Source organism: Moschus berezovskii, chromosome 12, assembly GCF_049115385.1.
Source record: "Moschus berezovskii isolate FMDL1 chromosome 12, NW_MosBer_1.0, whole genome shotgun sequence".
NCBI classification, from domain to species: domain Eukaryota; kingdom Metazoa; phylum Chordata; class Mammalia; order Artiodactyla; family Moschidae; genus Moschus; species Moschus berezovskii.
The window spans coordinates 36,377,889-36,398,198 of NC_142471.1; the positions used below are offsets into that span (position 1 = coordinate 36,377,889).

A 20,310-nucleotide genomic window follows, 5' to 3' on the forward strand; every position below is an offset into this window, starting at 1 on the left:
TGCACTTAATATACTGCAAAATGATTACCACCAGAGCATTTGCTAACAATTCCATCATGTCATGTAATTATCATTTCTTTTTTGTGGTAGGAATATTTAAGATCTACATGCTTAGCAATTTTTAAGTGTATAGTACAGTGCTATTAGCTATAATCACTGTTATATATCAGCTCCTCAGAACTTTTACCTGGAAGTGTGTACCTTTAGCTAACATCTCCCCATTCCCCATCTACCCACCATCCCACCCCCTAATAACCACCATTCTACTCTTGGCCGGCTTTTGTAGATCCCACACATAAGTGACATCATACTGCTTGTCTTTCTTTGACTTATCTCATGTAGCCTAATGCCCTGAAGTTTCATCCATGTTGCTGCAAATGGCAGGATTTCCTTCTTGTTCATGAATGACAGTCCACTGTACATATATGACACATCATCTTTATTCATCCATTGGCCGACTTAGGTTGCTTCCGTATCTTGCTATTGTGTCACTGTTTCTGATTCTGTGCCCCAGTCATATCAGCTCTGGGGAATTTGTCCCAGGTTAACATTTCTCTTAACGTCCCCCATTCCAAGTCTTTCACCCCAGCCATCCACTGCTGGGTTGCTATTTCTTCCAGTCCCCTCTCATTCCCCAACTCCTCCATCTACCACCACTTCCCAGACCAAACTCCCAACTCTGCTGACCAAGCCCCTTGGGTCACTCACCTCACTTGACTTCAGTCACTGAACCAATCGACAAATAACTGCCTGAACACTTGCTTCGTGCCAAGCACATTGTAGACAACACGTAGGAAGGGGAAGCGGAAGAAATCAGGCGAGGTTGAGGGGCACACTCTGGAGGCTGGGGAAGCCACCGGTCAGCCACTCTGGGTACTAACCCATTTCGGTTTGTCTCAAGGTCTCCACGAGTAGTGGGGGTTTCCTGGGTCTGCCTACCTCCGTGCAGTGTGGTGTGGAATGAATACGGTGAGGCAGGGACCATGCACAAGCTGGCGTGAGGCACCGTAGCCCATGTGGACAGAATAGGAGAGACTTCAGCCAGGTAGCCTGAGGGCAGGACACCCGCTTCGCTGGGGGATGGATGAGGTGATGCTACTTGGAGGTGAGGTGTCTAGGGGGCTTGCAGACAGAAACTAACCATAGGGTAGTTGCTTCTTGAGTTTTTATTCACTGGCTTAGCAGGCACTATTAACAAATAAAGACTCTAGTTTCATACAACAGTGTTGACCCAAGAAAACCTTGTTTCTCCCAGGGGGTGCAGAAAGTATAAAATTTTGAATTTTCACTTCAAATATGGCCCAAGTTAGAGGAACTCAGCCACCTGCAAACCTAAGCTTCCCTCTCCCAAAAGGAACTTGAGACTTCCCAGGTGACCAGAGCCCTGTGAGACTCCTTAGCTTCCATATCACGCATCAGCTCTAGGTTTTTATGATCATTTGGGCTTCTTTTTCTGCCCTGAACAGCTGCCTTTCCCCTGACGGAAAGAGAAGGCCAAAGGTTTTTGTGCTTCAGGCCTACAGTTCAGTGCAGGCTGTCTGCTGCCCAGATGAGGCTTCCTGAGCTATGCATCTCAGCTGGAGCTGGCACCAAGTGCCACAGAAAGAAGCCAGCCGCCAGTATTCTCCACAGACCTGTGGAGGCTCCTACCCAAACCTGTGGTCCGCGGAGCTGGGGATAACGTAGAGGTGCAGCAGTCAGAGGCCCAGGTTGGGGAAGGAGTACAGGGAGGTGCTGGCCATGGAAGGAAAAGCAAGGGGATGCATAGCTTCTAAGACCCTAATGTGCCAAGAATCACCTAAGACCTCAGGGGTAGCCCTGGCCCCAGAGGCCACCTGGCAAAGGCAGAAATCTCCTCACGACATCCCAGCCAACTTAGCTCCCTCTAGGAGTCAAGACTTGCCACTTCGGTCACCATTTAACATTTGAATTCAGGCCTTTGGACTGTCCTCTCTGGAAGGGGGATCTGAGAGGCTCACCCACTTGATTGCAGGGGTTACAAAGGGGAGAGAGAAACATGCGGAGGACACAGGGTTCCATCCCTTGTTTAAGGGACAAGCTGCTGCTCCTGCTCTAGGAAGCCCTATATGGGACAGGACTAGCCTTGGACCCTCATCGCAGGAGTCCATGGGCCCAACCCTGCATGTCCCTGAGTAGTCAGGGGCTGGGATAACATAGGTGCCTTCTAATTTCAAACTCCAGCCCAGCCCCATGGGCCAGGATATCCAGCACACCCTGATCTATCTTCTGAAATTACAGAGGCAAAGGAAACATCTCTTTGGTTCTGTCTCGGCTCTGTAGATCCCTGCTCAGGGGTCGCCGAGGAGGTCGATCCCCTAACCTCCAGCAACCTCAGGTCTTCAGGACAGAGGTCACAGCCTCATCTCTTCAGTCAGACCTGTTTCTAGCATGAGATCGGGGTGGCGGGTGGTGCTGAGGGTGGGGGGGGGGTCAAGGTGTATGGGCTCACAGTTCAAAGATCCAAGAGGGATGTCTAGGCCCTGACCCCTGCAGCTGTGGGCCCTGTGAAAGTTACCTCGGCCGCCTCGCCTTAAATGCGGGTAACACAAGGTGTCACCTCATCGTATTGCAGTGAAGAAGAAATGAGATCAGTGATGAGCTCGTTCTCTTACACGCCAGCTGCTGTCATCCCTGCCACAAGCATGGCCTGGGAGGGCCTGTGGGAAGGCCCAGGCCCAGGACGTTGACCACACGGCTGTAGACGTGAAGAGTGGCCCAGCACACCCAGACCTTCACGGAGCCCCGAGATCTTCCCAGCACACACCAGGGAGGGAGGGGCCGCGCAGGGTCCAGGTTGTGGGGGCAGGTGAGTGAGCAGGTTTCCTCCAACAGGGGTGGTATTTCCACTAAATTCACATCACCTTGGTCTGGGGGAGAGGCAGGGAAACATAGTGACTGGCCTCATGAGGAGATCTGAGCCCCGGCACCAGAAGGCCCCCTTCCTCCTGCTAAGTCAGAGCGGCCTGGCTCTGCCCAAGAAAAGGGCAGTGGGTGATCTGAGAGTTGGGGTCCTGGAGGAGAGGAGCATGGCTCTGTCCGACATGAAGCCTCCAGGGTTCACCAGGCCTGGCCCCCACTAGCACTAAAACACAAGCTTTTTGGGAACTTCCCAAGGGAACTCGCTTCTCCCGAAGTGGCCGTAGCACGCTGTCTTCTGGTAGGTGGGCTTCTTCAAGTCCAAGTCCCTGCACGTTCAGTAGAACAAAGGGTTAGTTTTAATGGAAAAGGAGCAGAGTTTCTTTCCCTGAATTTGGGGCACAGGAGTAATCAGCAGACTATGAGTGTGTGGGGTGTTAACCACTCAAGAGCAATTCTCCCTAAATTTCCTATCTCTGCCATGCCACACCTTACAAGGTGACTCCCACTGGCGCTTAGGAAACAGTCTCAGAGTTCAGGGAGAGCCTGATCAATCACACAGACAGATGCGCCAGGAATCAGGATTTGAACTCTGGCCTACACTCTACTCCACTGACCTGGCACAGACCAACAACGACCCCGCAAGCTCCAGAAAGCAGGGGTGGCATTAGAAGCGAGAGCAGCTGAGGCCAGACTTGCTGACTCAATTCCCAGCCATCCGGTCTTGCAGTTACTTTCCTAAGATCCCCCACCTGCTCAAAGATGGGCCCCAAAGTCAGTGTCTGCTGGGCTCCTTCAACCTGAAAACTAGACACTCTGCATTTGGGGTTTGCACTGTGCTGGGCCAAGAGCTTGAAGCGCCTCCTGCTTCTGTGAGGCTGAACATCCTTCCTTCTGATTCTTTTTCTGATTAGCAAGCATCAGGCAGGGAAAGAGGGCTTTGCCCAACTGCAGGGGTGGCCCTTTTTACCTGACAATGACACCAGGCCGAAGGTCGAAGTTCTTATTGACCACGTCCAGCAGCTCTTTCTCTGTCTTCTGGGAGGTTCCGTAGGTGAAGATGGAAATAGACAGTGGCTCAGCCACACCAATGGCATAGGACACCTGTCAGAAGAGCCCGAGGTCAGGGACAGGCCCCTCACGGAGACCTTGATGTTCTCAGGGAGAGGCCACTGAAAGCACACATGCCCTGCCCAATACACTCTCTCTACCCCCAGCCCTCATCTGCCTAGATATACCCACCACTCCAGTTGCAGTTTCCATATGTGCCCTGCTGCCTGAAGACTTCTGTTGTCCCACGCCCAGGTTTGCAGGACAGGGGCCACAAAACCCAACACGGCACAGAGTCACGTCCTCCGGCAGTGTGGGCCTCCCCCAGGCCAGCACATCCCTACTGCGGGCAGATGTGGGGGTTCAAGCAGGGTGGGGTTTCACCTACCTGCACAAGCACCCTCCGGCACAGCCCTGCTTTCACCAGGGACTTGGCCACCCAGCGGGCAGCGTAGGCCGCCGAGCGGTCCACCTTGGTGTAGTCCTTCCCAGAGAAGGCACCCCCACCGTGTGCCCCCCAGCCGCCATAGGTGTCCACGATGATCTTCCGGCCAGTGACACCGGCATCCCCCTGCGGAGGAAACGGAAGACACAGATGGGGGATGTCGGGGGAGAGGGGGCCGAAACACTGGGATGGCCACTAGATCACAACTTGGAGACAGTCTCTGAAGCTTCTGGGAGTGCGTGTTCCAAAGACCCCCTTGGCTGAGAGTCAGCCAGAAACCCTGGGCTCTAATCCCAGTTCAGTCACTGAGTAGTCACTTCTGAAGTCAGGTCACCAGCTGGAACCTCGTCAGCAAAAGGCCCCTCGTCAGATGGGCCACTGGGGTTGCGGCCCGCTCACCCAGCCTTTGTTGTAGGAGTCAATCATAATGGAGAAACCCGAGTTCAGAAGGAAACTGTGCTGGGACAAATATACCCTGGGCTGAGCCCTGGCTGGTGCCACCTGGCAAACACTGTTCCCCGTCTGCTCAAGTGTCTATTCCGTGCAATGTCAGTCCACAAAAGATGGTTGAGGGGGCTCTATATTAAATGATGTGGGGAAAGTCTGCATATTAGACCACTGCAACACCCACCCCACTTAGAAATCCACAGTTCTAAGCAGCATGCCAAGGCCCTGAGAAGTTCTGCAGGAAAATACAGGACTTCCATTCACCCTGGGTTTCTGTGCTCCTCTGGCCTAGGACCCCGCCCGAGAGCTCTGTCACGTGGCAACACGTCCACAGCAGAGACGCCTGGCAGTGGTCAGCAGCCTCTGCAAGGGGCTAGGCCACTCTCTGCTTGCTCTTGCCTGTGGCACAGGAGAAAGGGACCACTCTGTGTCCCCACCTTGGTGCCCACAAGAGCTGCAGGTCACATGTGACCAAGACCCAGGAAATGCCGCCAGGGCAAGCTCAGCGCGTGTGATGGAAAATTAGCTAGCCCCTTGGCCGGGAACCTTCCGGGACATGTCCCCCATCCTCCTGAAGGGCACACAGCAGGCTGCACAGAGCGAGCTGACTTCACATCTCACTCAGGGCCGAGTCACACAAAGCCACCACCTCCTGCAGGCTTTGTGCTGGGGAGGTAAGCAAAATCAGGGCTCATTTGGAGACAGGGATGCACCTGGGGGCCTCCGATGACAAACCGCCCACTGGGCTGCAGGTGGTAGATGGTGTCCTCGTCCAGATACTGTGCGGGCACGACAGCCCTGATCACCTGCTCCTTCAGGGCACTGCGCATGTCCTCCAGCGTTATGTCTTCGTTGTGCTGCACGGAGATGACGACGGTATGGACACGCAGAGGGATGACCGCGCCGTTGTCCTGCGTGTACTGCACCGTCACCTGGGGGCGGCAGGGTGGGAGGAAACGTGAGGTCCTGCCCTGACCTGAGGACACTCCGTTGCCAGGCAAAGGTGCACAGGAGATGGACAGGGCTCCCAAAAGCTGGGGGGTGGGGGTCGGCCTCCTCTCCTCAAAGGCCCTTCAGGGAAGTTCATCACATTCTTATAGCAAATAACTGCCCGGTGCCATGAGATGATCAGGCATGAGGGACAAGCTATTCCCAAGCAACCACCATCAGTGCCACTTTGGAGACACAGGTGCTGCAGAGTTTCCTCTGTCTGTGACTCAACAGACGGCTCCCTCTGTCTCAGAGGGTCCTGTGTGCCAGCAAATGTCCCTCCACTAAAGCCCTGTCTTGACCCTCCATGGCTCTAGGCAAGACACCCAGGCTTCTGCTAAGGAACACGGGAGTCCACAGGCCACATGTCCGCTGCCTCAACTCCTCAATGGAGGGTCTCCGGAAACATATGTGCCCAGGGACCTTGCCTGGTAGAGGGACCTGAGCCAGAGTGATTGAGCTAAGAGGCAGCAGCAAGGCCTGGGTTGCCAGCCTCCGGGTATTCGGGCAAAAGCAAAGAAGAGCCGAGGGCACAAGGAGAGCAGGATCCTGTCTGCAGCTCCCCTGTAGGGCTGGCCACAGGACAGAGCTGGGATTCTCTCCCCGCAGCGTAGGTCAGATCTGTGCCTGTTTCATGCATTATTGATGAATATTGAAGCCATCCCAGCAAGATGGGCACTATTGTCACCACTTTACAAATGAGAAAAATCAGGTTCTGCAAAGAATAACAACTTCCTTGAAGTCACAGGCAAGTCAGTGAAAAGCCCAAGAGCCATTCGCTGTTCTGCCTGTCCCACAGCTTGTGTCACTGCCACAGCAGCACAGACAGAATGCTTCTGCACCCTGTCCTCTCCCAGCACACCAGGGAGTGCACCTTGGGCTCACAGAGCAAGAGGGAAGGAGATGGTGAGGATGGCAATTGAGGCTGGAAAAAGAAGCTGGCATTGACTGGGTGTGTACTGTATACTACAAGGCATGCCAAATGCTGTGAGAAGTTGCTACCAGCCCCATTCAAAGATGAGAGAAAATGGGCTTCCAGAATGTAAATACTTCGGTCAAGATCACACAGCCAGCAAAGGTGGGCTGTGACCTGGAACTGTGCAACCTGGTAACTGGGCTCTGCTCAGCAGAAGGCTGTCACCCAAGACCCTCAGTACTGGAGCCCCAGGCCCCAGTGCTACCCAAGGCAGTGTGGACCCACAAGAACCCCCCTCCCCCTGAGGGGCTATGGAGCCTGCAGCAGTGCAGCTACACCAGATGGCCCTGGCAGGGACACTGGTCAGCAGGCACAGGCTGCTCCCACCCCAAGGGCCTTGATAGGACTACAGGCAGCAAACGCTGTCTCCCTGGGGCTCTGCCTAAGGCAAAGACCCCTTCGATATCCATCAAACTCTATGTCCTGCCTGGTCCAAAGAACAACAGGGTGGGGTCCAGAAAAAGGAAAAGACAGAGCCCTGGCTGCACAATGCTTGATCCTAGGGCGATGGGCATATGTGCACCAGTTGTGTACCAAGCACAGCACCTTTCATGCTGGGCTGCATGCACTCCGGGACCTGGGAGAGGAAGCTGGAGTTGGGGGGTTGGGAGCTCTGGAGGGGAGGCTCCGCAGCAGCTCTGGAATCAGACCTGCTGCACCTGGCCACCAGAGAAAGCTCACGTTCTGAATTGCTGCTGAGGTCCATCTCCACTGCTCCTGGGCTCCCCAACTCTGCTGCAAACCCCAAGCAGAGCTGTGGCTGAGCGAAGGGCCCCAAGCATTGCGCTTATCTCATCACGTCAGCAAGATGTGGAGAAAAGTACACTGTGGAAAACACAACTCTGGCCAGGTACAAAAATAGTCATTTGTACTGCCACTCAGCTCTTAGTTATCAGCAGCAAAAATTTGTTCAGGTGGAAAGGCTCATTCTGTTCACAGTCAACACCACGGGCAGGTGATAAAAATCCTTTACCAGTAGACGAGAAGGCCCAGACATTGTTCCCGGCACGGCACCCCTCCCAGGGTAGCAGCCTTATGGAGGTCGGCGGAGGACATTTATAAGAGAATTCAGTGTCTCCTTGCAAGAAGGGAAAGCCTGGAAGGGCCCGTCTTCTCCTCCCTCCCTCACTGCCCTCTGGACTCGGAAACCTTCTCTTACTAAGCAAACATAGGAGGCCTTTGCTATTTCAGTGAATCTGACAGGTGAACCCTCCAGTGCTCACCCTCACGGAGGGAGAAGGAAATCTGAGCCACTCCACTTACTTCCTCTCATCTGTGTTCTAGGATTCCTCCACCCTTCTACCCCATCCCCACGTAGCTCTGGCACAGGACGGAGCAGGCAGAGCAGGCTCCTTTCTTTTGGTACCATCACAGCCTACCTATTTTAGCTTTCCTGCCCACCACCTCGAAGATCACCTGAGTGATGCTCATGATCCCACTTCCCATGTGGGGGTCATGTGGATAACACCTAAAGTCCCAAGGGCTTCCTTTAGGCCACAGAGACACTCTTGCACCAGGTACAGCCAATATGCAACCTGCATCATGGGCAGCCTGACACTTGGGGAGTAATGTGACAGAGTCACAAGTACTGTGCTGAACTGCAAAACCACATCAGCCAAATTCCAAGTGCAGGATAAGAAGACGTCCCATTTGAGCGTGACCAGGGGAGACCAGAAGGAGCCAGGGACCAGGCTGGCCACTGAAGGACAGGAGGGGACCAGAGAAAGATTCCTAGGAAAGTGAGGGGTGAACACAGGTGCAAAGCACTGAGAAACGAAGGGAATGTGAGTGAAAGCATATGGATTAAGCAAAGACTGGGGGTGAGGATCGAGGAAGGTAAAGCTAGAAGACCTTTAAACGCCTGCTTTAAATGCCAGAATAACAAATGGGTACTTGTCTCGCCTCCAGTAGGAAGTAGAAAGTCGTAGATAGTTCTGAGAAGATATAAGGAAATTAAAAGCGAAGTCCAAAGCAAATTAACTGAAGTTTCCAGGCAGAGGGAGCCTTTAGGAGGACACAGCCAAGCCTGGCCTGGGAAAAGGGGCCAGAGAAGAAGGGATGTTCTAGAGGGACAAGAGTGACCCAGACGGAGTGGAGACAGAGAGGGCTGGGGAAAGGTGGGTTCCATTAAACCCCTTCAGCTGAGAAGCACCATGTGTTTGCAGGATGAGTGAGAAACGGGGGCTGGTGATTCAGGCAGACCTGCAGGTGGAAGATGTGGAAGCCAAGCGTGCAGACGTGAAAATAACCCACAAGTGTGGGTAGGAGGAAAAAGAATGTAGAGGGAAGTGTCCAGACCCCACTGGAGTGCGGAGGTAGAGTTGGGAAAGGAGCTCCAAGGGGCCGTCAGGGTTGTCAGGGTGTGGAGAGTGAAGGTAGACAGAGGCCTCAGCATGTGCCAGCACTTGCATTACTGCCAGCTCTCAAATATGGATTCAGTGCGGATTTCATCACTGCAGGGACACGGGGTCAGGGCCACTGGCAACAGAGCATCAGAATCAGCAAAGGTAAATCCTTTCTATGAGAAACAAAGCTAAAGGACTGCAGCGAGCTACAGACAGCACTTGTTCACGGGGTATTCAAGCTTTGCTCAAGACATGGAGACCTGACAGGCAGTGGCCAAAAGTCTGAAGCCAGTTACGAAGGTTTGTGGCAGGAACTGGGGAATCATATTACTAGAGTAAACATATGCTAAGAAGTCCCACCCCCAAAAAATCTAGAACTGTTCATTTTTCTGTATTTAAAACTTTGTCATACTAAAATGTTGGTGGATCAGGGGAGAAAAGAAAAGATTTATCTGGAGCAGAAGATTTTTCAAATAAATAGTTCTTTTCAGATTCAACAATTCTTTGAGTGCCCAGACAGAACATTTTGATCTTAACATATGACCAGAATCAAGAGGAAGGGGTTTGTTTGAGGTGCATTTCTGGAGCCCTGCAGGGGATCAGAGAGCAGGGGCTCACCTGTGTCTTAGAGTCAGGCCGCAGCCAGGGGAGCTGCCCTGAGCGCCGCAGCTCTGCCATGCGGGCGTTGAGTCTGTGCGCCAGCATGATGGTGAGGGGCATGCACTCTTCCGTCTCATCCGTGGCATAGCCAAACATCAGGCCCTGTAGCAGACACCCATTTCAGACTACAGGTGACAACTCTCTTCAAATCTAAAGCCCAGCTGGCCCTCCACCCTCCCAGGCATATGACTTTTATACTGGGTACTTGTGGACGGGAAGACAGGGTCCCCAAACCCAACACTCTAGGTAGGGAGACAGGCCCCACTGGGCATTCCCAGCCCATCCTGCCCTCCAGCTAGGCTGTGTGACTCCAGGCATGGGGGCGGGGGAGCTGTACCCCACACTGCACTCAGTCCCTTACACACGAACAGCTAGCCCTGGGACACAGAGCACACTGCACTGCTGTTCTGATACCTGATCGCCAGCACCGACATCCTCTTCATTTCTGTCCAGGTGGACACACTGGGCGATATCCGGGGACTGCTGCTCCAAAGCCACCAGCACGTTGCAGGTCTTGAAGTCAAAGCCTGGACACAAGGAGAGCAGGCCTAAGCAGAGGGAGGCTGGAGCTCCTGGGGGCTGCTTTGCACCCAAGAGGGCATTTAGTGTTGTGGTAGGTGGTCTCTGCCATCAGTCTGGGCTCAGAACTGAGGCCTAGGATGGGGAATGTCAGTATCCCTCTCATCCTATCACATGGAACTCCTTAGTCAAAAAAAAAGAAAAACTCTCCACAGTGTATTAAACTACACCTCAATTAAAAATATATACCCTACACAGAACGGCAGTATGAAAACCAGATAACAGTTATGGCTGCTCTGGTAGAAGGCCTGTGGATGACCAAAGGCCTGCCCCCTTAGGCTCTCCCCAAGGTTGAAAATCACTGCACTAAGTGAACATCAAGGGCCCTTCCAACACTGGCTGTCAGAGCCCAAGTATCAAAAATATACACTGAACCCAAGTATCAAATATACTGAACAACAGGTACACGTGGACCATCCAGAGACATTCCAGAGTCAGTGCCCTGAGCCCAAGGTGTGCACGGGGCCTGGAGCAAAATCCACACCTGGGGAGGCTGCGGCCCCTGCCAGCCTATCCCCAAAGCTCAAGCACAGAGATGGAGGTAATTCCCCTTCTCCTGCCCGGCCAAGGCTGGGGACAGTGGGCTGGGGCCTGGGACACAGACATCTTGGGTAGCAGCAGCTCAGGCCAAGAAGCCCCACGAGGTGAGCCACTAGGCAGACTGCATAAGTTCAGTTCAGTTCAGTCGCTCAGTCGTGTCCAACTCTCCACAACCCCATGGCACGCCAGGCCTCCCTGTCCATCACCAACTCCCGGAGCTCACTCAAACTCACGTCCATCAAGTTGGTGATGCCATCCAGCCATCTCATTCTCTGTCGTCCCCGTCTCCTCCTGCCCCTAATCCCAGTATCAGAGTCTTTTCCAGTGAGTCAACTCATTGCATGAGGTGGCCAAAGTATTGCAGTTTCAGCTTTAGCATCAGTCCTTCCAATGAACACCCAGGATTGATCTCCTTTAGAATGGACTGGTTGGATCTCCTTGCAGTCCAAGGGACTCTCAAGAGTCTTCTCCAGCACCACAGTTCAAAAGCATCAATTCTTCGGCGATCAGCTTTCTTCACAGTCCAACTCTCACATCCATACATGACCACGGGAAAAACCATAGCCTTGACTAGACAGACCTTTGTTGGCAAAGTAATGTCTCTGCTTTTGAATATGCTATCTAGGTTGGTCATAACTTTCCTTCCAAGGAGTAAACGTCTTTTAATTTCATGGCTGTAATCAGCATCTGCAGTGATTTTGGAGCGCAAAAAAATAAAGTCTGACACGGTTTCCACTGTTTCCCCATCTATTTCCCATGAAGTGATGGGACCAGATGCCATGATCTTTGTTTTCTGAATGTTGAGCTTCAAGCCAACCTTTTCACTCTCCTCTTTCACTTTCATCAAGAGGCTTTTGAGTTCCTCTTCACTTTCTGCCATAAGGGTGGTGTCATCTGCATATCTGAGATTATTGATATTTCTCCCGGCAATCTTGATTCCAGCTTGTGCTTCTTCCAGCCCAGTGTTTCTCATGATGTACTCTGCATATAAGTTAAATAAGCAGGGTGACAATATACAGCCTTGACGTACTCCTTTTCCTATTTGGAACCAGTCTGTTGTTCCATGTCCAGTTCGAACTGTTGCTTCCTGACCTGCATACAGGTTTCTCAAGAGGCAGGTCAGGTGGTCTGGGATTCCCATCTCTTTCAGAATGTTCCACAGTTTATTGTGATCGACACAGTCAAAGGCTTTGGCATAGTCAATGAAGCAGAAATAGATGTTTTTCTGGAACTCTCTTGCTTTCTCCACGATCCAGCGGATGTTGGCAATTTGATCTCTGGTGCCTGTATTCCATTCCATTCCATTCCGTCGCTCAGTCATGTCCGACTCTGTGCGACCCCGTGGACTGTAGCCTACCAGGCTTCTCCGTCCATGGGATTCTCCAGGCAAGAATACTGGAGTGGGTTACCGTTTCCTTCTCCAGGGGATCTTCCCGACCCAGGGATTGAACCCGGGTCTCCCGCATTGGAGGCAGACGCTTTAACCTCTGAGCCACCAGGGAAGCCCTTCCCAAATTGGTTTTCACCATCTTGCTGGGCCCAGCTACAGGATGGATATGAATGAGGAGCTAAAATGCACAGAGGTTGCACCACAAAGTCAAGTATCAGTGACACACTGACTGTTGCCCTCTTCCAATCTCTTTTCCTACCCATGTGGCCAGAATGGGCTTATAAAACAAATAAAACCACAAAACTACCCTTAGGTTCAACTTATTATGTACCTACAAGCTTCAAGTGAAGACCTACCACCAAAGGCAGTAAACTGGAACCTGCTCAGCTCCAGCCAGGTTTTCCCAGCTGAGCCCTCAACCAAAGTGAACTCAGATTTAGCTTAAACACAACCTCCTTTTCCACCTCCATGAGGACCCTCTGCTAGAAAGCTCCTCCTCTGACCCCTGTCGCCCTCCACAAGTCCATCCAGCTCTCAGTAAACACCCCTGAATGGCCCCCACCCCAGCTCTTCAGTGCACACTCTGCCGCCGACTCGCTGCCAAGCATCTCGTACCACATCACACTTAATGCCAGGCAGTGCCTCTACTCAGGAGTACCAGACCACGTTGTCCTCTGCAGCCCCTATTCCTCGTGAAGGCTTCTGAATGCACAAACCAGGGAACAACCTTCAGCTGCCAAGGACTCACCAAATTCCCATTTTACCTTACAATCCTTGTCTAAATAATAAGCCTCAGTGCTGAGATGTAATGAAAGGCTCCAAGTCACTTGGGAAAACAGTTCAGGGCACTAAGGGGAGAGGAGGAGGGCTGAGAAAGGTCAACTCTGCAGCAAAGAGCAGTGGGAGCCTCTAGCCTGGGGGCCGACTGCAGCCCAGCCCGCAGCCTGCCGGTCCCCTTGGTGCAGGCGTGATGACAAGAAGAGCTGGGCCCACTCCTGCTTCTCTCATCTAGGGGATGTGACATCTCTGGGGAAACTACTTTCCTGCTACCTCACACAGAACAAAGTTTGCTCTTGAATAAGTAAATAATAAGTCGGTTATTCTTGACAGAACAGGGTGAAGTCTAGCAAGGTAATGTGGCAGGGAGCTGCTGTTCTGGGACAATGTGCCTGCTCTGTGAACACCCTTTGTGCTGGCTGGGAGAAGCAACCTGTACTCACTGGTTTCTTCTTCCCAGAGGTTCTTGATATATCCGCAAAATTTCCGTATGCTCAAGAGAGTCCTTTGGGCAAGCCAGCAGGTAGGTGGCTGCACTGAGCTTCTACGTGTCTGTGCCCTCACACAGAGAGCGCCTCTCTCACATAAAAGATGTGTGCATGTCTCTGCAGCCTGCCCTGACCCACAAAGATGTCACATATCACCCCAAACAACCAATAAGTAGACCAGTGTACTAGCCCTAGAATCGGGCCCTCATTCCCTGTCCTTAGACGCCCTCCAGGCTGGGCTCCTTCCCAGCCTGCCTGTCCCTACTGTGCAGGCATCTGCCTCAGGGCCCTCAGTTCTCTCACCCCCACCTCATCACAGGGCTCCTCCTCAACCCCAGCCAGTGCCTGGGCCTCTTCCTGGGGTTGCAGGCTCCCAACCGCCTGGCGCTGGAGCCACCCTGGACCAGCCTGTCTCCTTCACCTGCTTTTGGCACCTGTACTAGGCGGAGTCACCTTCTTCTCTATGTGGGGACGAGCAGCCTAGCTGAGCAGAAAGGACAGGAGTCCCAGCTGAGGACAGCCACTTACTGACTGTGCCACCTTATCTGAGTTACTGACATCGCTACGTCTCGGTTTCCTCATTTGCATGATAGGGAGTGGAGCAGAGTTCCTCCAACAATTAGGTAGGAAGACACACACACACACAGAGACAGATACACAGACACACACAGACACACACACACACACACAGACACACACACACACAGACACACACAGATACACAGACACACACACACACACAGACACACACACACAGACACACACAGATACACAGACACACACACACAGACACACACACACACAGACACATACACACAGACACACACACACAGATACACAGACACAGACACACAGACACAGACACACACACACACACACACACACAGACACACACACACACAGACACACACACAGACACACACACACAGACACAGACACACACACACAGAGACACACAGACACAGACACAGACACACACACAGATACACAGACACACAGACACACACAGACACACACACACAGACACACACACACAGACACACACACACACAGACACAGACACACACACACAGAGACACACAGACACAGACACACACACAGATACACAGACACACAGACACACACAGACACACACACACAGACACAGACACACACAGACACACACAGACACACACACACACAGACACAGATACACAGACACACACACACACACAGACACACACACACAGACACACACAGATACACAGACACACACACACACACACACACAGACCTGCCCCAGCGCCCGGCAGACAACACATCCCCAAGAGAGGGCAGCCCCTTGGACCCAGAGCTTCTTCCTCTTCTAAGAAGTTAGGACCGTAAACAAGACCAAAGTCAGCAACAGATGGACAAGGGCCTGTCTGCTTGGGCTGCCGGACTGTTGCCAGAGCTTGCGAGCCCTGGACCCTGGCAAGTGGGCCTAGAAGTAGAGGTATTTGCCCTTCCAGAAGATGGAGAGCCTCAGGTGGGCTCCATCCCGGGGACCCTGGCCTCACCCTTGGCAGAGTCGTCGTAGCCGATGTGCTTGATGGTTTCCCGCACCACACGCTGGTAGTCCACCATGGCCACAGAGGTGATCTCCCCGCACAGCAGCACCATGCCCGTCTTACACACCGTCTCTGAAGGCAAAGAGACAGGCTGGTGGCCACACGCTGGCTAAGGGGGCTCCACACCCGGACCTCTCACAGTGCTGACAAAGACCCACACAAGAGACCACACAGGGAATGGACTCCAGAAGGATAATAATGGTGATGACAGACAGTACAGCCCAGCACAGCTTCTGACCATCTTCACAGGCTGTTCAGAGAACTGCACTTTGGAAAGAATTGGTCACACAAATTCCAAGTTTTTATACCACTCACTTACTACTTGCCCAATCTTGAACTGCTTGTTCAGCCTTGGCTGTTGGATGGAAATAATCATAAGACTGCTGTGTGCATTACAACGAGACAATTGCTGTATGTAGTCATAAAGAATGCAGCCAACATACATGAGGCCTCTTTTTCCCCCTTACTGCTAAAGTTCCACTGCCGGCTTTAGGGTATGGGGTCCTGAGCACAGAATCAAGGCAAGTTATTCATAAACATGTCAGGGTGAAGTTCACCCTTAGAGGGGCACGGGTCCCTACAGAACTCAGTCTGAGGACTAGGGTGGCCCTGGAGAGGGAAGGGTGGGTCTGAGCATCGGACAAGACAAGGTGCTGACTGTGAGGAGAGTGGAGCTCTGGTCTCTACACCAGGATCCCTACCCATGACCTTGGCCAAGGGATACCCAAGATCGTCTCTGTAAAGTTGAAGAGGCTAGTCCTATCACCCCGGGGCCCTCTAGGCCCTGAAGTCCCCAGCTCTCTGCTGTGCCGAGGGCTTCAACATGGGCACAGGTTTCAAGTTGAGCCCACTCAGGTCTCCAGCAGAAGGGGTCAGGCATTTCTTACCACAGGCCACCTTGGCATTGGGGTCCTGCTTGAGATGGGCATCCAGCACTGCATCACTGATCTGGTCACAGATCTTATCTGGACAAGAATGACCATGAGAAAAATTCATAGACATGTTAAGCCTAAAAACTGAAATGTCAAAATAATTAGATATTTTGTCAATTTACACATCAAGTCTACCCAAGAGGACCTTTTTAAAATATAAGAAATTGTAAATTTTTGGAATTTTTATTTTTTCCCACTTTTGCCTTTATTTTGGATGATGTATATTATATAAAGTCATAGAATTTTGGAATATCAAAAGTATATTCCAAAGCCAGTTACAAGAGTCTAAAGCAATTCACATATACACACATGTATATTCTTCCAATTAAAAAGTATCTCATTCATAGAAAACTAGATTTATATGAATATCTAACTCTATCTAATAATAGATATAGATGTGTAAGGAACTAAGATATACACACAGAAATATCTCATTCCTCAGCACATTTTCTTAAATTCTAACATCAAGAAAAGTCCTAGAAACAGAATTTAAAACACTTCTGACATCAGTGAGATTAGAGCCAACGGGTGGAAGAGGATGGAACAGATAGAGGCTTTGTACAGATGGTTCCACAAGTTACAGAGCACTGTGCATAAAACCACGCCCGCTTCCATGACTCCACCTGTAAGAATCCTGTAAGAGAACCTCTACACATCACTGCCACTGCTGTTTTGCTGAACACTTCCACAAGCAGCTCTGAGATCCTCCCCACCATCATTCAGCCTTCTGAAGGCCAGATGTCCCAGCAGCTGGGTGGGACTGACAAAAGTTCAGCATGGGCTGGTACTTCATCTAATTCTTCTGTGATTTGCCTCAAATATTCCCCATGGTCGATGGGATTTCCCTAGTGATCCAGCAGTTAAGAATCCACCTGTCGATGCAGGGGACATAGGTTCAATCCCAGGTCCAGGAAGATCTCACATGCTGGAGCAGCCCGGGTGTGGCAACTGCTGAGCCTCTGTGCCTAGAGCCCACGCTCCGCAACAAGAGAAACCACCACAATAAGAAGTCCGCACACTGCAACTGGAGTGGCCCCCTCTCGCTGCACCTAGACAAAGCCCATGCACAGCAGCGAAGACCCAGTGCAGCCAAAATAAAGAATTTAAAAAAGACTCCTTGTGCTCGAACATGCAGACACTGTGGAGAAGTCCACTCTTGCCCTGGAGTTCTGTGTACTGCCAATGTTTACAAGCTCAGAAATAAGAGTGACGTCTATTTGCACATATTACATCTCGTTTAGTGTTCAAAATACCCAGAGTCCACTCTTAGTAAGTCAATAAGTTTTTTCCCGGACTTATTAGAGTATAATTGGCATACAAAAATTTGCATATAATTAATGTATGTAAATTTGGCAAGTTTGGTCATATGGACATACTTGTGTTACCATCACTACAATCAAGATTCAACAAACATCCATCACCTCTCAAATTTCCTTCTGTCTCTTTTGTCATTCTATAAGTTTTTAAATTAAGAACGCAGGCCCAGAATCAAGCATTTCTGATTTTGAAAGTGCATATGAAATTCTGTGGTTAAAATGTTAATCTGAAGGTTAATTTGCTAATCTTTGCTTCAGAAGCTGCTACTAAATATATATATTTGAGTTTTTCCATCTCCCTGCTGATCCTGGTTATAAATCAAGGCTTGTCTGAGTTCATGCCCCTGCAACCACCTACCAGTAAAAGCCTCCTGCTGCTCAAATAGTACTTTCAACCCAGCCATCAGGACTCCAAGGAGCCACTCACGTGCTGACCATGGACGACTCTGCTCGCTCAGAGGACACAGGTCACATGTTTCCAGCGCACACAAGGAAATGGGATAGGGATATTAGGGATAAGCTGGAGTTGAGCAAGGGTACTAAGATAGCTGCGCAGACTAAGATAAGGCCTTAGGAGGTCCCTTCTCAACTGTTTAAGGCTTTCAAATTTTCTATCAATATCACTTAGTAGCCTTAAGATAGCTAATAGTTTACTTGGAAGTTGAAAAGGAAGCATTAATTTTATCTTTCTGATGGAGAGGAATGCAGCACTGGAATGACAAGAAGAAAGCCACCAAGAAAACTGTTATACATGGATAGCTAATGTACAGTGGTAAGCTCAATCAGACAGATTGAAGGGCTGCCATTAAGCAGACAGAATAGTCAATTGACTGGAATTTTCATTCTCTGTCCATTGAGCACATTGCTGTGTGTACAATGGAACCACTGGCCACTGTGTGAAAAAGCACCCACTTCCTCCACATGGAGCAAATTCTACATATGGCCATTTTCTGACCTGTAGATGGCCTTCATTAAGTCATGGAGCTGTCCAAAATACATCAGACATAGCAGTGAATCTGAGACTGTGAGTACAGTACACCTAGAAACTTTATAAAGTCATGCAGAATGAAAGATGCTGTTTACACTGAAATGAGCTAAGCTACAAACAACATTCAGTTTAAGCCAAGATTTCTCAACAGCACTATTGACATTTTGAGCTGGAAAATTTCTTTGTTGGGGGGGATGGTCTTGTGTTTAGAAGCACACCTGGCCTCTCTGCACTAACAGTCATTATCAGGCCAGGCCTCGACCCCCTGGAATAGCAATAACAACCAAAAAATGTTTCTAGATATTACAAAATGCCCTTAGGGGGAAAAGGTTGCAAAACTTTGTCCAGTTGAGAACCAATGGCTAAAGCATATGGAAGGGGCAGTGCACTGAGATATCTAAAGCTGAGTTACAAGGTATGAAAATTAAAGCTCTTTGAGAAATAGCAAGGATGAGGAAGATGAAAAAAAGTTAAACTTAATGATATTAAGTCACCAAAAACTTCAAATACTCTGGTGAATTTTGAAGAGGTGCTTAAATACATAAATCAGTGTGTCTGGCCCCCAGGGTTCTCCTAGATCGGTGGTTCGCAGAGTGTGGCTCCCACATCAGCACTATCAGCATTGCCTGGGAACTTCTTCAGAATGCAAATTCTTGAGCCTCACCCAAGACGTATTAAATCAGGAACTCTGGGGGTGGGGCCCAGCACTCTGTGTTCTAACAAGCCCACTGGGTGATGGTGATGAACCCTGCAGTCTGAGAACCTCTGTCCCAGAAACTGCAGGCTCCCATCATGGTCTTCATGGAAGGCTCTCTCATTTCTCCACATCACACTTTTCAGAGATCAAAATAAATAAATGCTGGAATTTTCTTTCAGGACCTAGAGATCTGTCTCAGCCCCTATTAGAATGCACTGCTATTCATTTGTAAACTCTACACGCTTTACATTTGAAACTTGGTGACCCGTGGTCTTGTTTGTGGGAACATTCTCTGTTGACTTAAGCTGCTCATCGATAAAAAAGCTTTACCAAAAAAAAAAAAAAAAAACAACTCTGTATGAAATGGATACCTGATGATACATTCTACACATACAATATGTTTATCCAACCAACCATATATTCTCTATTGTAGCCCCAAGGAAATGCTGGTGGTGGGCAGCAGCACAGACCCTTGGCTTCATTAACTTACAATCTATTATTTGCGTAACAAGTGACTGTTTTACAAAACTGCAAATTAATAAAATAAAAAACATTGCATATTGCTCTTCTTGAGATCCTTTATAGTAATTTACGCATATTGTTTTCCAGGCCTTCAGTAACAGCCCCCTCCCCCATATAGGTTGCCATCTGTCCAAGATCATCTACTTACCCGGGTGCCCCTCTCCTACAGATTCCGATGTGAACATGAATGCTCCTTCCTCACTTAGAGAATGATCACACAAGCCATCCACTGGTCCATTCATCTCTTCACACTTCTCCACTCAACTTCTTCGAGGTAACAATTTTAGTGCCGGGACTTGGCCTAAGTTTTTAAAATTTTCCTCCTTTAAACCCAACAGGCTCGCCTTTGGCAGAGCCACGGGGCTCACTTCTGCGTAAGTGCCCACGAGCACGTGAGAATAAAGGTGCGGATGAGTGAGGAGGAGGGGCTGGAGAGGGCTGTGTCACTCCCTCTGACTGGCCAGAGCTTGCTCCTGAGGGACTCCTATATATGGAAAAGTGAAAGCACTTGAATAATCATGTGAGAAAACTGGAGGAGTCCATTTTCTGGGAGAGGGGTCTTCTCACCTTGACGAATTTCAGCCCTCAGCTCTCATCTCCCAGGCCCTGAGCATGTGATCCATGTATGGCAAAGAAGGCTGCATAGATTCTGCAGAACTGAAGCTCCTCTGGGACTCTGCTTTAGCTCTGCAGCTCATCTCC

The 20,310-nt window shown here is 50.5% G+C and overlaps 1 protein-coding gene across 1 annotated transcript; it reads right to left on the reverse strand.

Annotated features, from left to right (window-relative positions):
• Positions 1-264: 264 nt before the first annotated feature.
• On the reverse strand, positions 265-20,075 carry MAT1A (methionine adenosyltransferase 1A). The gene is made up of 9 exons (XM_055425975.2): positions 19,757-20,075; positions 16,041-16,118; positions 15,103-15,225; positions 10,205-10,317; positions 9,749-9,892; positions 5,533-5,751; positions 4,316-4,498; positions 3,848-3,981; positions 265-3,206 (listed from the first exon to the last, which is right to left on the reverse strand). Exons 1-9 carry the CDS (start codon positions 19,848-19,850, stop codon positions 3,104-3,106), a joined length of 1,191 nt encoding a protein of 396 aa, XP_055281950.1. The 5' UTR covers positions 19,851-20,075; the 3' UTR covers positions 265-3,103.
• Between the last annotated feature and the right edge of the window lie 235 nt (positions 20,076-20,310).

Excerpts from the sequence above, each read along its gene's own strand:
- MAT1A (XM_055425975.2), bottom strand. The coding sequence starts at position 19,850 with ATGAATGGACCAGTGGATGGCTTGTGTGATCATTCTCTAAGTGAGGAA. Across the intron at positions 9,893-10,204 it reads ATGTCGGTGCTGGCGATCAG|GGCCTGATGTTTGGCTATGC; the intron begins GTATCAGAACAG and ends TGTCTGCTACAG. Across the intron at positions 3,207-3,847 it reads CGGCCTGGTGTCATTGTCAG|GGACTTGGACTTGAAGAAGC; the intron begins GTAAAAAGGGCC and ends CTGAACGTGCAG.